The sequence below is a fragment of the Archocentrus centrarchus genome, chromosome 11 (assembly GCF_007364275.1).
Source record: "Archocentrus centrarchus isolate MPI-CPG fArcCen1 chromosome 11, fArcCen1, whole genome shotgun sequence".
Classification (NCBI taxonomy): Eukaryota; Metazoa; Chordata; class Actinopteri; order Cichliformes; family Cichlidae; genus Archocentrus; species Archocentrus centrarchus.
Window position 1 is genome coordinate 13,129,968 of NC_044356.1, and position 17,959 is coordinate 13,147,926.

The following is a 17,959-nucleotide window of genomic DNA, read 5'->3' on the forward strand; positions in this document are numbered from 1 at the left end:
CAGCAGTAACAAGAGCACTACACATATGTTTGCTTTGAGAGTCATAGAAAAGGTCAGAAGGCGCTTCACTGTCTTTGTGGATCTAGAGAAAGCACAATAAGGTGCCAAGAGAGGAACTATGGCACTGCTATGGTAGGAAGTCAGGAGTGGCAGAGAAGTATGCAAGGGTGGTGCAGGACATGTATGAGGACAGCGAGACAGTGGTGAGGTGTGCTGAAAGCATGAGAGATGAGCTAAAGTTGGGGTGGGATTACATCAGGGACCAGCTCTGATCCCCTTCTTATTTGCAGTGGTGATGGACAGGCTGACAGATGAGGCCAGGCAGGAGTCTCCATGGACTATGAGGTTTGCAGATGACATTGTGATTGTGATCTGTAATGGGGGTAGAATTACATCAACTCAGCTCGGTGAGCCGGTGAGCTTGCATTGTGGTTGACAAGTCACAATAAGGTTGAACAAAATTAGACAATTTTGTTTTTATTCAAGTGTACAAAAACTGTTATTAAAAATAGCACATTTATAAATAAAATAGTTGAAAGACAGTTCAACACTTGACAGTCACTCCAAAGAGGTAGAACCTTCAGGAGCACATCGAAGTCAGGTGCACAAGCCCCTCTCAGTCTGCAGGAGCGCCACTGGGCTGGGAGACTGGACTCATTGATCATGCAACCCAGCATGCAGCACTAGCATCTGTTTGAATGGAAGGGATTTTCTCCAGCATCCAGATCCAGAAACAGCAGGGCAAACTTAGAATACTGTATTCGCCTTCATATTCCATCAAGTTGTTGATTGTGATTATTCTAAAGTACACAAAACAGAGACATAAAGAAACAAATAAGAGATAATAAGGGATAATCAGAATAACAAAATTCTCCCTATGCAAGAAGAATTTAGTTTACCACTAAGGTAGTGCTACTCTTCTTCCTGTCCTCCTTTTGAGACTGAATTCTCATTTATATTCATCATTTGTTCCAAGCGATTGGAGCCTCGGTATATCCACTCCTTGTGATTATCATTCTAAATATGAAATAGAGAAACTACTGTAAGTCATAAAATTTAAATATATGTAACAGGATTAAAAAAAGTTGTTGAAAATACCATAAAGAGCAAGGCAAGCTCATACTGACCAGAAAGACAACTTGTATCAAGCTGCAGTCAGTCTGCAGTACATTAGTCCTCTGTAGATATCCATTACGTTCTATGTTCACACTTTGTCCAACCCTGTACTGTGACTGGGGTGGGTAAGGCCACCTCTTTAGATAAGTCTGCATGAAAAGCTTGTGCTTTTCGTCCAGGATATCATCCAATGGGTTCTGCACTGTCACAGAAAATGGGGGGGGAAAAGTCTTCTTAATAGCAGTATTATAATATATATACAGGGGCTGTGACACTAAGTATATATGAATTTGCAATCTGCTTCCATTACCAAACACTAAAATAGATCAACAGTCAAAGAGGTTTGTTTCTGTGTTTAATTCTGCTTTGTGTGAATTAAATAACCTGAACTTACATGGTTTGCACACCAAGTGGATTACAGGTAAGCCAACATACAGCGAAGTGTGATCATCAATAAAAACCAGGAACCTGGAACACAAAAATTGAAAGCAACTTTACACGTTTCTTTTTCTTCATCAGACTGTGCCTGGCCTAAATCAGTTTTACCCAAGAAACTAACAGACATTTATTTGCTGTAATCTGAATTTATCATCAGACTGAAGCACACAAACCTCATGCGGTTTTTTCTGCTGGGGACCTCTGCCATGACACCAGGCACGAACTGGCCATCTTCAGTCTTGATCACCACACGCGTACCGACAACCAGCTGATTCACCTTTGGCATGTGGTCAAAGGCAATGTGGTGACCAGACACTAGGCTCTTCCCCTTCTCCTCAAACATGACCTTGTATTTCACCCTACCATCATCTGAAATTATATTAAAAAAAAAAATGTTATTACTAATATACCAAATTTGCTTCAACATGCTGTGTGTTCTTGAAAGTAACTAACAAATATCAGATCGCTTCTCCAGAAATTTGTATTAGGTACATCTATGACAGTAGATTAAATATCATTCTGCTCAAATTCATTTTCTCTGTTCCTTTGAGAATACTATTAAAAGTTCTTGGATTACATATCCCAGTGAATACAAAGGACAATGGGGTGTACTATGAAGCTGGATTAATGGGATAATTTTTGCCCAGTGCCCCAACAGACCTATACCTTCATGCTGTTGCGTGCACGTATAATAAAACATCCTACCAATGAGTCTAGTGAAAACAGTAACTCTGATTACAGGCAATGCTGTATGTCTCCAAATAAATGCATTTCAATGTATGACTTTTTTTTACTACTCCAAATTGATTTCACAGATTAAACAAATTATTATAATCTACCTTGTTCTTATCAAAACTGTAGTTTTATAAATGCTCACCCTTTGTTATTATTTCAACAACTGTCCCTCGCTGCCAGCTCAAAGGCCTTCTTCTGGCCAGGACCTTCATGCTTACATTGATCTCGTCTTGTGGTACTGCAGGAGGGGTCTTTGTAGCCAAGCATTCGGAAACAGCTGATCTGGTGGTCACAGGAGTGACTTCTGTCAGTGTAAAAGGAGGAAAGACATGATAATCAAGACTGAAACTTTCTGGAAAGAATTTCTCCAGTGACCTGTGATGTTTAAATATTCGTAAACCAGAGGTATAGGAATCTGATAGTAAATCTGTTCCCAAGCGTACATTACAAAGCAAGATTTTCCAATTTGCCAATATTTTCTTGTCTTCAATACTGTAAATGACTGAAAGAACTCTTTGGCTTTAAATCAGCACAAAGACACATAAATCACCACATAAACCTAAGCCCGGTTGGCAAAATGAAAAACGTTCCAGCCTTATAGTGGTTTTGAAATGTTTTTGCATGATGTATACTTTGTGGTCATTACCTGCAGTGTTTGCTGCCAATCTTTTAGCACTCGCTTGTGGTGTTGATGTTTTTGCTGCGCTGCTTTCTGCACTGAAGAAACTTTTCAGAGTCACTCTCTTTGCTCCACTGCTGTTAGCGATGGTGTTTTTGCTTGCCTGATATGTTGTGTGATTCTTAACACGTTTTTCTTTTGTTTTAGTTCTTTTTTTCCTCTTTTTTGTACTTGAAACAGAAAAGTCAGAATCACTTCCATCTCTGTCTGGTTCCCACTGCATGTCTGACCCAGCATTGCTTAAAGAATCATCTTCAGTCTGGTAGTTCTCAGGCGATGGAGGAGGTAGAGGGCTGGTGATCTCAGATGAAGGGAGCCTTGTCAAGACCACCACTGGTTCACTAATCAAAGTGAGAGGGTATTTTCTTCTTAGATCTCTTAGATTTTTGCTGTCTTTTAGTTTAGAAGCAGGGCCAGCAAAAGTCAGAGGTCTGGGGACCTGAGCCTCAGAGTGAACAGACTCACATGAGAGCGGTGAGGCTTGTCCTATAAAAGCAAAAACCAGAGGTTAAATTGTGGCTTTCAAACAGACACGCCAAGGGAATATTTTTGAATTAAATTTCTGTTTTACCACTGCTTGACTGGCTGATGTCATCATCATAATCTGTGTCCCCATATTCCCACCCCAGCAAAGAATAAAGTTTCTTCACAGTTTCCTCACATGCGGCCACAGACCTGAATGACAAAAACAGAGACACGAATGAAGACACGAGCATAAACACAAAGGCAAGACAACTGTGTAGAAAGGAATCAGTATACAGGCTCTGATATTTAACATAAAGTATCCATTCAATTCAAAATATATAAAGATCCTTTATTACATTTTGAACAAAATCACTTTCTTTTAAGAAACCTAATACAACTTTTTTGACTTCAAATTTTTATGAAATGGCCTGAAAAGGGAAGAGAAGAACGCCAAGCAAAATACAAAAAAAAAGAAAAAAAAAAAGAAATTGACTTTATTAAAGTGGTTGACAAATGTTTAAAAAATATGATGGAGCTTGTGAATTTGCTAGATCCAAAAGTTCTGACCACATTAAAGAAGTTTTTAGATGAACTTTGAAGAAAAGTATTAAAGATTTTGATTGCAAAAATATGGACAACAGGTGTTTGAATTTAAGAGTTTTTCTTGGCTCAAAATGGGCCTTTGGAGTTGCTTATCCACATAAGCATGACTGGTCTGCATAGAGTTAAAACAAAGAGTCTGTTTTACCTTATGCAGCAGAAGTCTAGACATTTTACTGTTATTTCATGCCATTTATTTAAACAAAGATGAAAATACAAAATAAACCACAAAACCTGTTTGGTCAGGGACTAGTTAAGCATGTTAAAAGTGTTGTTTTTTTTTTCAGGATTGCCAGACCTAATGCATTCATATTCGTTTACAACAATAACACTCACTCGCAAAGTTTCAGGAGGTTCGCAGCCTGTTCCTCCCTCCTTTGCAGCAGAGACTGCAGTTGACTGCATTTTTCCAGCATATCTGAGGAGACCGGTTTTGTCTTCTTCACCTTGTTTCTTATCCAGCTCTGGAGCTCCTCTCTGCTCATCTCAATCTCACCTCCATCCATAATTACTGCAACGCCCAAAGATTTCACATCAGATGTTAACTGTAACTATTATTACACAACAGCATTGACTTGCTTGTGATGCAGAAAATAAATTAACAATGCAAAGTTGTTTTTTTTTTTTTTTTTAAATTTCACTGAGATGTTTACCTGGATAAGTGAAGAATATAATAATAATAAAAATGTTACATGGTACTGTGGCTTAGCCAACTTACAGCCTGGCCTCATTAATTGGACTGTGATGTTCGCAGACAAAATTGTGATCTGTAGGGAGTAGTAGGGAGCAGGTGGCAGAGAACCTGGAGAGGTAGAGGTATATTCTGGAGAGAAGAGGAATGAAAGTCAGTAGAAGCAAGGCAGAATACATGTGTGTGAATGAGAGGGAGACAGATGGAAAGGTGAAGATGCGAGGAGCAGACGTAGCTAAGGGGGATAAGTTTAAATAACTGGGGTCAACGATCCAAAGCAATGGACAGTGCACGAGAGGTCAAGAAGAGAGTGCAGGCAGGGTGTAGTAGTTGAAGATGAGTGTCAGGGTAATTTGTGACAGAAAGATAGCAACAAGACTGAAAGGGATGGTTTACAAAACGGTAGTGAGACCTGCTGTGATGTATGGTTTGGAGACGGTGGCGCTGACAAAAAGGCAGGAGGCCGAACTGGATGTGACAGAGCTGAAGATGCTCAGATTTTTGTTGGAAGTGAACAAGAGGAAGTGAACAAGAGGAAGCTCAGGTTGAGCAGTTAGGAGACAAAGTTAAAGGTTGGAGACGGTGCTGAGGAGGAATAATGGACAGTGGATTGGACAAAGGATGTCTAAGATGGAGCTGCCAGGCAGGAGGAAATGAGGAAGACTACAGCTGAGATGCACTGATGTCATAATGCAAAGGATAGGGTGAGATGGAGGCAGATGGCGTACTGTGATGACCCCTAAGGGCAGCAATCAAAAGAAGAAGACGATCACCACAAAACTGCTATTCCTACTACAGATCATAAAAACATGAGGTATTTTCTCAAATTCTTAAGAAATATAAGGCTCACGTTTGTAAAATAAACAATACCAAAAACATTTATTACATGTAATGGCTTCGTAACACCACAAAACAACGATAATGGTGCTATGATGAAGATCCTGGGTAATGCCGGACTGTTTACAGAGGTAATCATATCACGATACAGACCCATTGAACTGGTGTAAGCGACTATATTATGTGCAACGCAGTAACTTCTAAATTGAGCAATGAGACTTTTAAACTAGCAATATATTGCTCTTGACTAAAAACAATTCAGACAACATATTAAAGATATGCTGCCGAACAGCTTGGTCCTCTGCTCCTAAGTACACTCCTTAAGACAGCTGGCATTTAAAAGCTCATATATTTTAAAAAGACGTCCACCATATATATTTTATGACGTGCTGCATGTTTTGGAAAAAAAATCACCTAAATATGCCATTCCTTTAGACTTTTGGTGTAGGTCTTAGTAGTGGTCGAGGCTAGCATAGACTTCGGTCAGTTAGCCGTGGAGACCGTTCCCTCCATGCCTGACTCTGCGCCTGTTTATTAGACAAAGTGTATCTGCACTCGCCGCCTGAACGTTCATACATTAAATATTGATTTAATTTTGGTTAAATAATTCAATATATATGTTTTTAAAAAGTCAAATAAGACAAAATATCATACCTCTAAGAAGCTTTCCCAAGCGTCTCGGCGAAGTCTTCTTCTTCTCATGATGATGGGTCAACCTGTATGAGACTCACTGCCGCCCCCTGCGTCTTGAAATACGACCAACAGTCTTTGACTTCCTTTAAAACAGCACAGGGTATACTGGGGAAAGGGTTACAGAGATTCACATTTTATAATTATTTTTTACTTTTTTTTAATCTGAATTCAAAATTATTTGAGATGATTTGAGGCATGGTGAGTTATCCCGCTGAAGCAGAAGCAGACAGAAGATAGGTACACTGTAAAGGATGGACATGGTCAACAATACTCAGGCAGGGTGTATGACATTTAACCGATGCTCAGTCAGTATCAAGGGACCTGGAGTGTACCAAGAAAATACCCCCTACACCATTACACCTACACCACCAGCCTGAACTGTTTACACAAGGCAGGATGGATCCATGCTTTCATGTCGTTTACACCAAATTATAACATTACCATCCAAATGTTGCAGCAGAAACTGAGAGTGATCAGACCAGGAAACATTTTTCCAGTCTTCTGTTAAGTTTTGGTGGGCATGAATTGTAGCCTCAGTTTCCTGTTTGTAGCTGACAGGAGTGGCACCCAGTGTGGTCTTCTGCTGCTGCACCCCATCTGCTTCAAGGTTCAATGTGTTGTGTGTTTAGAGATGCTCTTCTGCATATGTTGGTTATTTCCTTACTCAAAGCTCAAAAGCAGTGACTATGTAAATTGCAGGGGCCACACAACTTGTTTATAAAATATTTCTATTGGCAGTGAACATCATGGTAAACTGACAAGTGTTGAGCTATACAAGGAGCTCTCAAAAAATGAAAACTAAAGCCTTGGACTTTTATTTTAAACACATTTTGGTGGGTAAGTGAATATGTACTAATTTCTTTCAGTATTATCAACATTAAGAAATATTTCTGTTTAAGACATTGTTTTGTCTTTTGTGTCATTTACATAAAAGATATGAAAAAATATAAATATATTCAGACTAATTGCTTGGCTTGACTCTTTGCTCTTTAGATAATTTATGATTTAAAATCCACACTTAGTATTTCATTATAACTCCTCATGTACATAGCTGTTTTCTTTAAGCATCCTCTCTACTAGATTCATGAGTCAATCTTTTTTATATTAGAAAATTTAGCAGCTGAGACCCCAGATCTATCTTTGAATTACAATTACTGGATTGGAGTAAAAGAGATGCATCATAAAAAAAAAAAATACTAAATTAAAAACTGAGGACAAGCTTACATACAATGCAAAAATGTTTTTATTGGGAGAAAAAAATGCAACAGAAGAGATGTTAGAAGCGCAATAAATGAAAGAAATAAGTGTGCAATGCCTGTAAATATTTTTTTTTTAAAAGAAAGATATGAATTGTTCCAAAATCATAAGTAGCAAGACTGAAAACAGGGAATAAAAATACACCCGTCTAGCAAATTTCAACTCACGATTAAGATGTAGTATCTTCCTTCACTTCTTTAAAATGTTCAGACATCACCCTGAGTATTTTAAACCCTGGAGGATACACTTTGATGCAATGTTGGCGAAGATGTTTCTGTAAGAACTCATGATACAGGCGCACCAATGAAAACAGAAAATGTCTCCACATCGTTTGAACTGTTGGCTTGAAAAGGTCAGGCGCTTTCAGTCATTGAAAATGTGGACTTGTTTTAATCATTATTCAGTAAAACAGAGTATAAACAGCGGTATTATGACAAAGTCATTTCTGGACAAATTGGGAAAAAGAAAAAAAAAAAAATCACTGTTTGCATGGTTTTTATGCAAAATGATGTCTAGCTTTATTTGGCAAAGCCATAGTCCACCCAGTCACTCTGCATGAGTGTGCAGTAAATTAAAGATTAAAAAATGAGCACCAGGTTCAATCAGGTTAAACAGACATGCTTGAGTCATTGATTCGAAGACTCATAAGTCTGTGTTTTTCAGAGAGAGATCCAATGGCACATCCCTTCATGGTGGTGGATGTTGGTCACAATATTTTCACAGGATTCCGTCTCTGGATAATTAGTCAGAGTCAGACTCATTCATAGTCTCAGCACTCTGTTCCAAAAACCTAGCCTGTGCGTGTTGCAGTCGTATGGAGCCTCTGTAGAGCCATTCTCTGTGATGATCACCCTGACAAAAAAAAAAAAATGTCAGCGTAAATATATCAATAATATAAACAGCAGTGTTAAATGATGCTTCACCAAATCTCTTAATAATTTTGTAATATCTTCTCACAGTCAGCACAGGGATATCAGCTCTTCTCCCACAAGAGAAATGGACTCGTGGGATGTGGTCAAATAATCACTTTTGCTTAAGAAGGTCCCTAACCTACCTTCAGCTGCTCCCTTATTCATAGCCCATAGCTCTGTGTATTTAACTTGGGAGATACATCAGGTGCCCTTCCTGATACAAGACCAAAGGAAATTGTTTCTCCTTCCAGGATTGAACAGGGATCTTTAGCAGGTAAACCACTACACTATGGAGCTACTGCCTAGAAAGGTACCTACTGACTGATATCACCCAGAGTATCTGTTTGGTAGCCGTAAATAGAGTCAAACTGTCTAAACACTTAGAATAGATTCTTCAGTGCTTCCTTTAGCACCTCTTTTAGCAGCGGATACCATCCTTTACAGAAAACAAAAGGAGAAGATACTGTCCCACAGTGGTGAAGACCATGTAAATATTCATTAATGTTAAACCCTCAGGTGAAGGTTCCATCAAGGTCAAGGAACAGCAATTAGGAAAAGACATGGGATGTGAGTACACCCCTAAGAGACTACACCCGTAAATGTCCAAACTGAGCACTGCTTATCATTTCTCCTCCAAAATGTCATGTGACTCGTTAGTGTTACTAGGTCTCAGGTGTGCATAGGGAGCAGGTGTGTTCAATTTTGTAGTACAGCTATCACACTCTCTCATACTGGTCACTGAAAGTTCCAACATGGCACCTCATGGCAAAGAACTCTGAGGATCTTAAAAGACCAAATGTTGTGCTACATGAAAACTGTTATATAAGCTGCACACAGACTACTTTTCACTGTGTCAAAGTGTCATTTTGTCAGTGTTCTCCCATGAAAAGATATACTTAAATATATGCAGACATGTGAGGAGTGTACTCACTTTTGTGATACACTGTAGCCAGAGACTTACAGTGGATTTATACTTCTACATTAAATCTACACCACAGGTATGTGGTAACCACAAACCCTCCTAAATTTCTATGCCATAACCTGACATGCACCTCCTAACTACAGAAGTATAAGTTAAGGGTCAGATCTGTTGTTGATTGGAGGAACTTTTGTTTTGTTTGTTATGGCTACACCTAAGTATTTTAAGTCAAAATAAAATTACAAAGAAATAAATGTAAAAATGTATAGATTAAAAAAAAGATACTGACCGGAAAAACAACCTGCATCAAGCTACAGTCGAGAGCCTGCACCTCACACCTCTGCTGCTCTCCATTGTATTCTGCACTGACGTTCTGTCCAACCCTGTATTTGGCTAAGTGAGGATACGGCCAGTCCCTCATGTAGTGTTTTAGGAAACACTTGTGAGGGCCGTCAGGAATGTCGTCCAACAGGTTTTCTACTGTTGAAATAATTGAAATAGGACAAAAATAAAGAGTCTTTTTTTTTTAGCATGAGCTACTCATTATCCATTTACATATCTTAAACCCGGTCAAAAAACAGGGCAACAGAATTTGAGCTGGTACAAATATGGGTAAACAACAATTAAAAACACCTGCACTCTAATAACTCCTCAACATGAAATGGACACAAGTTCTCTAACAATGAACTGCATAAATATTAAAGAAAGAAGGTGCTAACCAAAATTTAGGCAACAAGTAAATACATAAAGTAGGAATATTATAAATAAAAATTTCTCTTATCAAAGCTTGTTTCAAATAAATCCTCTGCTCTCTGCTGCTTGCTGTGAGTGTGAAAAAGAAAAAAAAAAAAAAAGTCTGTATACAGCTTGACTTACATGGTCTGCACACCAAGTGAAAAAAAGGTAAACCGACATAGACCGGTGTGTGATCATCCGTAAAGACCAAGAACCTGGGAAATTAAAAAGTGATTTGTGAGGTATTCATTTCTTCTGAAAAAAAAGCCAATGATTATGCTTGTTCATAGAGGTGCAAACACACCTGAAATGGTTCTTTCTGCTGGGGAGTTCGCCTAAAACACCAGGCCGGAACCGGAACTTGTTTTCCTGGCACTGAACAACCACGCGGGCACCGACATAAAGGTTCTCCACCTTTGGTGTGGTGTCAAAGGCAATGTGGTGTCCGGATACTAGAATCTTCCCCTTTTCTTCAAAACTGACTTTGTACTTTAACCGTCCATCATCTACAAAAAAAAAAAAAAAAAAAATCAGATTCCTATCATTTCATTGTCATTTCTTTTTGCATAATTGTGGTTCACATTTGAAAGTGAATTCACTCTAAGTTAACACAATTTTAACTCCATGTGAGGAAGATGTAGCATTATCAAGGCTCAGCATGGTGCTGGAGCAGTTAGCAGTGTCACAAAGTAAGAAGGTTCTGTTTCAGCTGGTCTTCTGGGGCCTTTCTGTTTGGAGTATGGTACCTGAATGGGTTTCCTGCAGGTACTCCAGCTATCTCCCACAGCCCAAAGACATGCACACTTGGTTGACTGGTTTTAAATTGGTGTAGATGTGACCTGTCATATACACTCATTTCCAAAAATGTAAACGGCACCTAAACGCATCAGGTGAATGAGCACTTTCCCACAAAAGCTTAGACAGCAGTCTTAACAAGTCAGACCCAGCAAGATTTACTGAACTGCATACCACTGGATTGACAGATATGCATGAGAGTGCAACTGCCCATGTGTAGTTTCCAGAGGTGGCAAAAGTACTGGCATTCTATACTTAAGTAGAAGTACAACTACTTCTGTTAAAAAAATACTTTGGTAAAAGTTGAAGTACTGGTTCAACTTCTTCACTTAAGTAAAAGTTAAAAGTACAGGCTCTGAAATGTACTGAAAGTAAGAAAGAAGAAGTAGCTCTTTGGAGGACATTTCTACCAGCTATTTTTCTGTAAAGCTAACTGAACCTCATTATATATTATTTTAATATAAAATAAATACATGAGAATACAAACAGGGCAGTACGGTGGCGCGGTGGTTAGCACTGCTGCCTCACAGTTAGAATACCATCTTTCGATTCCACCTTGACCTGGGCCTCTCTCTCTCTGTGTGGAGTTTGCATGTTCTCCCCATGTCTGCGTGGGTTTTCTCCAGGTACAGTTTCCTCCCACAGTCCAAAGACATGTACTTAGTGGGGTTAGGTTAACTAGCCACTCTAAATTGCCCATAGGTGTGAATGAGAGTGTGGATGTTGTCTGTCTCTCTGTGTTGGCCCTGTGACAGGCTGGTAACCTGTACAGAGTATACCCTGCGTCTCGCCCTATGTCAGCTGGGATAGGCTCCAGCCCCCCCGCGACCCTGAACAGGATAAGCAGAAGTGAATCGATTGGATGAATACAAACGTTACTCCAATCTAAATTTTAATTCTAATGAATGCACTCAGCTTGAATCTGTTATGTAGGACACAAACTGTGAAAGGGAATTTAAACACAGCTCTATTCTCTGTGTCCTCCTTAGTAGAGGGTGACTGTGCCTCCACCTAAACACCAACATGAGGATACTCAGGGGTTACAGTGGGATTCAGAAGGTGGAGGAACCCTAAGATCAGCTGTAGTGGCTCTGCATGGGGAGAAGAATAAACACCTTTCTGTTGTGAGCTCCAATAAATGATGTTGGTGTGCAGGCTGTGATCAGCTGACCTGCTGCTCTGAGGTTTACTGCTCTGTGTGGATGAACTGAATTCATAAACATGTAACCCAGTACTTCACAGCTATCTTAGCTGATTTCCATCCCCTACACTGACAGCATACAGGCTGTAGAAATGTGGATTCAGTGAATGAATCTAAGCTCCAACAGCTTTGATTCAAACTCATCTCTGCTGCACTGATGTAACCTGTAACTCTGACCATCTCTTTGCTCTCCCTAGAAATACAGCAGCTCTTCTTTTAGCTAGCAGACACACTGTGTGACAAACTGCACACACTGCTGATATTTGTTAAGCATTTAAAAACGTTGCATTTACCTGTCACACGTTACTCCCTTTATGCTCGCTCCTCTTCAGTAGCGCTAGCTAAGCTGTTTATGTCCCACGAGCACAACTTAACGGACTTGGCCCGTCCCTGTGTAACAACTGATCAACAACTGAGCGCTATAAATGATACATAAATTATATGGGTTTGTGTATTTAATCCCTTTGTATGCGATAAGCCCCAGTGATGGAGGATATGCCAGTACGATTGTCTCTTATATGTTATTCCTCCGTTTAGGCTTTGTTTAGGATTGTTTGATGTTTGACGGAAATGCAAACTTTTCTCAGACGTGTTAAACATAAATTAACGAGTCTGTTTTGAAAATGTAAGAAGTAGAAAGTACAGATACTTGTGGAAAAATGTAGGGAGTAAAAGTAAAAAGTAGTCATAAAAATAAATACTCAAGTACAGATAGCTGAAAAATGTACTTAAGTACAGTAACGAAGTATTTGTACTTTGTTACGTCCCACCTCTGCTAGTTTCTATTCTACTCTGTTTCTAATTTGCAATAAAATAATCCATCTTTTATTATTATTTTTTATTATTTAAGAGTCTTATTTTTCTTCTTTATGCCGTTTTAACTTTAGTTTTTAGTTTATTTAAAGTTTTCAAATTGTTTTAATTGCTTGCTTTGATCAGCGTCTATATGCTTTATAAATAAATGACACAGCCACACACACACACACACACACACACACACACACACACACACACACACACCACACACACACACACACACACCTCTTAGTGACAAACAACATGGACTAAACATTTAAAAGTTTGGTTACTCTTAAAAGTCGATGCTGACAATCCTCACCACAAGTGCAACAATTCTTGTGCGTGCACCGTGACTCCATCACTATCCTAAATATGTCTAATGGAAGTGATTGGCATCCAGAGCGTACCATTCTCCCACCCACTGACAGCTAAAAATCAGGTAATCCTTGAAAATCTCTCACCACATTAAGATTGCAACCTTTGCTGGACCAGAGTCCAACAAATATACTTTTTTTTTTTTGTTTAACCCAAATTTACAAAAAACAGTGAAAATCTACAAATGACAAATTTTTAAAAGGATAAGAAAAATCATTTTTCAAACATTTCTCTCAGAGGTTTATCCAGCAGTATTTTCTTTTACCTTTTGTAATTATCTCCACTACTTTCCCACGCTGCCATTTCATGGGTTTCTTCCTGGCCAAGACTATCATGTCCACTTTGACTTCTTCCTGCGGCAAGTTAGGACGGATGTTCATGGTTTCATGTGAGCAATGGGCAGATGCTGGTGATATCCTAACAGAAGAGTTTTCTGTGAGGGCAAAAGCAAAACGTGGAATTTTAAAGTTATTCGAGAGTTTTAGCCGTTATTGATAGCGGTGCTCAAGTGGTGGCGTTTGTGGCAATTACCGTTACTGCTGGTTGGTAATGAAGGTTTTCTTGCGTCACCGTTGGCAGTTTTCTGATTATTGTTTGAGACTGAAAATTCAGAATCACTGGAATCATCGTCTGGTTCCCACTGCATATCAGAATCTGAGCTGCTGGAGAATTCATCTTCACTGTAGAACTGCGGAGGCGTTGGTGGTCGCAGAGCACTGATCTTATAATCAGGGAGTCTGGTCAAAACCACCACCGCTTCTTTAATTAGATTAAGAGAATCTGAGCCGTTTTCCCATTGTGCCATTTCACTGGGAGTTTCACTAGTGGAGTGAATGGGCTCACATGTGGACTCGGACATATTTTCTGCAAAGGAAATAAAGCATCAGTGAAATTTGGGCCATTGCATATTACACTTTCATTGTGGCTAAAACAAATCCTATTAACAACTGTAGCTCAACATCAAAAATAAAAATGCTATCAACCAAATTCATCTTCAATTTTTGTTCCAGTAGTCTTTTCTGTGGGTCAGAGGAGAGACGTTATATGAGGAGGAGACACGCCACTCAATTGCACTGAGGTCTGACTTCTTATCGGGGATGACCCCAACCTCTCAAAGCATTGATTATACTTTGTGTCCATGTGCCCACTAGGGTCCACTAAGGTCCAACAGGGTCCGAATAATAATGTTGATCAAAAATGATCATTCTTGTTCCTTGTTTGCCTAAAGAAATTACATATTTGGATAGCACAATGTTAGAGCTAGGGTCAATCACCTGCAGCATATTAAGTAATTGGTTTGTTCATGAAATATCGCAAAGCTAAACTATGAGCCCCAAACAGCAGCGACTCAGTCAGGCCAGCTGCATGTTTTAAAGCAGAGGTCCCCAACCCCCGGGCCGTGGACCGGTACCGGGCCGTGGGACATTTGGTACCGGGCCGCACATAAAGAATAAATAACTTAAATTATTTCCGTTTTACTTATTATCTGCGCCTAAACTATATTTTATTTTGAAAAATGGGCGGATTCGCTCCGTTACTTCCCTCCATGACTTCCTCTTGACGTGTCAAGACGTTTCTGCTCACATGATACGTCACCGCTAAAATTAAACCCAGAAGCTTCAGGCCTGTCTAACGAAATCGGTTGGTTGACCTACATAACGCTTCTTTAAATTTTTGAGTGCTCAACAAGAGTAGAAAAGCGCTATGTAAGAACTAGTCCATTTACCATTTTTATTTATCAACACCGGGGATAGCAGTGAGGTAGACCCAGCCATCAAACTGACTCTCCAGCGCTTGACACCGCGGCTCTGCAGCCACGCTCCATGTGAAATCGGCCGAACCCAGTCAAACCAGAAGCCAGCAAAAATGAGTATCAGAGAAACAAGCTCAGGGGGCTTACACTGATTCAGTGTTATGGTGAGTTGTATTTTTCATGCGCTTTATACAGTAAAAATCACCTAAGTCGAAGTCGCACAAATCGGGTTTTCGCTCTAGTTGGATGGCATCTGCAGGTCCTGATTTTTCCTAACATTAATTCCAATAAAATCATCACATAAATCCGTCGGATATTCACCTACCTCGGATGAAAAATCTGGTCCCATTGTAATAAATTTCCAGTTAAATGTGATCGCATAAACTGGATGAGTTTAGCGCTAAAACCCTCCTCAGCTCCTGTCCGCCCACTTCCATGCATCGGCTCGTTCATGCACAACTACACACACACACTAACAACGCCTGGAAATTGTTTTAGTGTTTATATCAGTTCATTTCACCGGGGACAATCGTGGCAAGTGTAAGCTACAAACTTGCACTTACGAGTAAAATTTCAGATTATAAAATTTGCAGAAGCAAATTCATAGATGAAGCAGAAGCCATTGCAGCGAAATTCGATAATAGACCCCAAACTGGGCCATTTGAATCCGACTGAGGTGATTTCTACTGTATTTGTTTTTGCGGTGTATCTTATTTTGAAGGCATGTTTTACCATGGCTCTAACAGCTGACCAGGGAGCGCTGTGGGCAGAGAGCCTGTTATTCATGTTGAGGCGGGATGTTACGAGAACGCTGCTGATAGAGTTGCATACGAATACAAAGTGGATTCCCGTTTTTTATTATTATACGTAGAAAATATCACACTTGGTTATGGTCATATCATTTATTTTGACGTATTTATTCGCCACACCTTAAAAGCCGGTCCGTGGAAATATTTTCTAACACTAAACCGGTCCGCGGCTCAAAAAAGGTTGGGGACCACTGTTTTAAAGGACCATCCAGCAACTACGCACACCTTTACTGCTTCCACTGCAATTTAGAGGGTAAGTAGCAACCAAATGATGATACTCAAATGCACTTGATTAAATGATCATCAGCAAGTGTGAGCGCCTCTATAAGAGCAGAGATTTTGTCTGTTTGCCGGTCTGGAGCATTCAGGAGTGTTTTTAACAAAATGTCACAATCTTGCCAGGAGTGAATTCACCCTAAGGTCAGCCCATGCACTACTCAGAAACTGCAAAAAAACCCAAGAGCTACATCTCAGACTCTACAGGCCTCAGTGAGCATGTCCAATTTTATAGTTTGTGACTTTACAATTAGAAAAAACACTGAACAAGTATGGCTTGTTTGGAAGGGTTGCCAGAATAAAACCACTTGTCTATAAAAAGCACAAGATTTTTAAAGTAGCACCTGAGCAAACCACAAGGCTTCTGGAACAGTGACATACAAGACCTAAGTGGAGATGTTTGGCGAAAGCCAATCACAGCGTATCAGCACAACACCTCATACCAACTGCCAAGCACGGTGGTGAAGGGGTGATGATTTGGGCTTGTTTTACAGCTACAGGACCTGAGCACATTGCAGTCATTGAGTCAAACATGAACTTCTCCGTGTACCAAAGTGTTGTCAAATGTGAGACCGCTAAAGTTTGACTGAAATAGGGTCATGCAACATGACAACGATCTCAAGCGCAGCAGCAAATCACTGCACTGCCCCAAAGTCCGGACCTGATCGAAATGTGTTGGGACCTTAAGACAGGTGTGCATAAATGAATGCCCGCAAACCTTAATGAACTGAATCAACGCTGTTAAAAAAAAAAAAAAAAAAAAGAGTGGGCCAAAAATCCTCCACAACGATGTGAGAGACTGATAAAGTCATACATGAAATGATTATTTCAAGTTGCTACGGCTATAGGTGGTTCTGCAAGCTACAGAATCACGGCGGTTTTTCCACAGGACTGCACATATACACAACTTTTCATTTTAAAATATCTGACTCGTATGACGTTATCTACAACTGTTATTTGCAACAACAAAAACCCCCCTCTGACATTACTGTGTGGTGAAGCTCTGAACATTAGTCAAAAAACTGACTTGCACCGCCTTTGTTTTTGTTGTCTGATTCCTGTGGCACCAGGAAGGTACTGTAACGAAAGCTGTTTCAAGGGCTACTGATAAACGTGTAAATAACAGCTTTGCCTTCCTGACACCCCTACGTACTACTAATAGTGTTTTTCTCCTTATATATTCACTGCACGCTATGGTTCAATCACTACATGGAAAATATTCTACTTCACCTTATTGCCCAAATTAAGGAGCTACTGAGAGAAAACGAATAACAAACCTAAGCTGTGTTTAGCCATGTTTCCTGCCTACAAATAAGTTGCTTGACTGCCTAAGTGGGGGCTTTAACGACAAATACTTCAACCGCTTACCTGTTGTTGTGTTGATTTTCCGAATCCGGATTTAACAAGACAAAAATACTCCGCTGCAATTACAGCTAACGCGAGGGCTGCAAATGTAGCCAGATCAGGCTAGCATTGGAAGCAGCGGCTTAAAAACACAGTTTAACAAAGATTTGGATTTTGCATCACAACTGTTTGCAAATTAGTCTATGCAAATGCAGCTATAACTGATGTTTTTCCCCCCGACCCCTGCTAGATATGTGTGGTACAAAATTATAAAGCAGCTGTTTCCTCCATCTTAAAATACTTGCGGTTTTCCTTCTTCTCGATGTTGGTAACAACTAAAACTGGGAAATGCTGCCGCCCATCGTCTTCTTCCTGTTATCGTCTACAGCGCTCGCCATTTTGATTTCAGGCCTCAGGCTGGCCGTCCCTTGATACCCGTCACATACAACTACCACAACAAACCGTTTCTTATTCATACGTTTCTTATTCATACGTGGATGGGGTACGCCGTGTATTATTATCATTATTATTA

General features: G+C 39.8%; 2 protein-coding genes across 2 annotated transcripts; both read right to left on the bottom strand.

Annotated features, from left to right (window-relative positions):
• Positions 1 to 506: 506 nt before the first annotated feature.
• On the bottom strand, positions 507 to 6,266 carry LOC115788458 (histone-lysine N-methyltransferase SETDB1-B-like). The gene is made up of 11 exons (XM_030741489.1): positions 6,216 to 6,266; positions 4,752 to 4,856; positions 4,370 to 4,544; positions 3,540 to 3,643; positions 2,936 to 3,454; positions 2,432 to 2,593; positions 1,728 to 1,923; positions 1,511 to 1,584; positions 1,128 to 1,318; positions 900 to 1,017; positions 507 to 800 (listed from the first exon to the last, which is right to left on the bottom strand). The coding sequence occupies exons 2-10, from the start codon at positions 4,762 to 4,764 to the stop codon at positions 913 to 915; spliced, it is 1,539 nt and encodes a 512-aa protein (XP_030597349.1). The 5' UTR covers positions 4,765 to 4,856; positions 6,216 to 6,266; the 3' UTR covers positions 507 to 800; positions 900 to 912.
• Positions 6,267 to 7,958: 1,692 nt separating this feature from the next.
• Positions 7,959 to 17,850, bottom strand: setdb1a (SET domain bifurcated histone lysine methyltransferase 1a). The gene is made up of 7 exons (XM_030740317.1): positions 17,452 to 17,850; positions 13,777 to 14,109; positions 13,511 to 13,678; positions 10,381 to 10,582; positions 10,218 to 10,291; positions 9,631 to 9,821; positions 7,959 to 8,363 (listed from the first exon to the last, which is right to left on the bottom strand). Exons 2-7 carry the CDS (start codon positions 14,102 to 14,104, stop codon positions 8,253 to 8,255), a joined length of 1,074 nt encoding a protein of 357 aa, XP_030596177.1. The 5' UTR covers positions 14,105 to 14,109; positions 17,452 to 17,850; the 3' UTR covers positions 7,959 to 8,252.
• Positions 17,851 to 17,959: the final 109 nt, after the last annotated feature.

Bases quoted from the DNA above. Each gene is read 5' to 3' on its own strand.
- setdb1a (XM_030740317.1), bottom strand. From the start codon at position 14,104: ATGTCCGAGTCCACATGTGAGCCCATTCACTCCACTAGTGAAACTCCC. The intron at 13,679-13,776 runs GTAATTGCCACA...TTGCCCTCACAG, and splicing joins ATTACCAACCAGCAGTAACG to AAAACTCTTCTGTTAGGATA. The intron at 9,822-10,217 runs GTAAGTCAAGCT...TTATTTCAACAG, and splicing joins TCACTTGGTGTGCAGACCAT to TAGAAAACCTGTTGGACGAC.
- LOC115788458 (XM_030741489.1), bottom strand. The intron at 1,585-1,727 runs GTTTGTGTGCTT...TTTGTGTTCCAG, and splicing joins AGCAGAAAAAACCGCATGAG to GTTCCTGGTTTTTATTGATG. The intron at 1,319-1,510 runs GTAAGTTCAGGT...TTTCTGTGACAG, and splicing joins CCACTTGGTGTGCAAACCAT to TGCAGAACCCATTGGATGAT.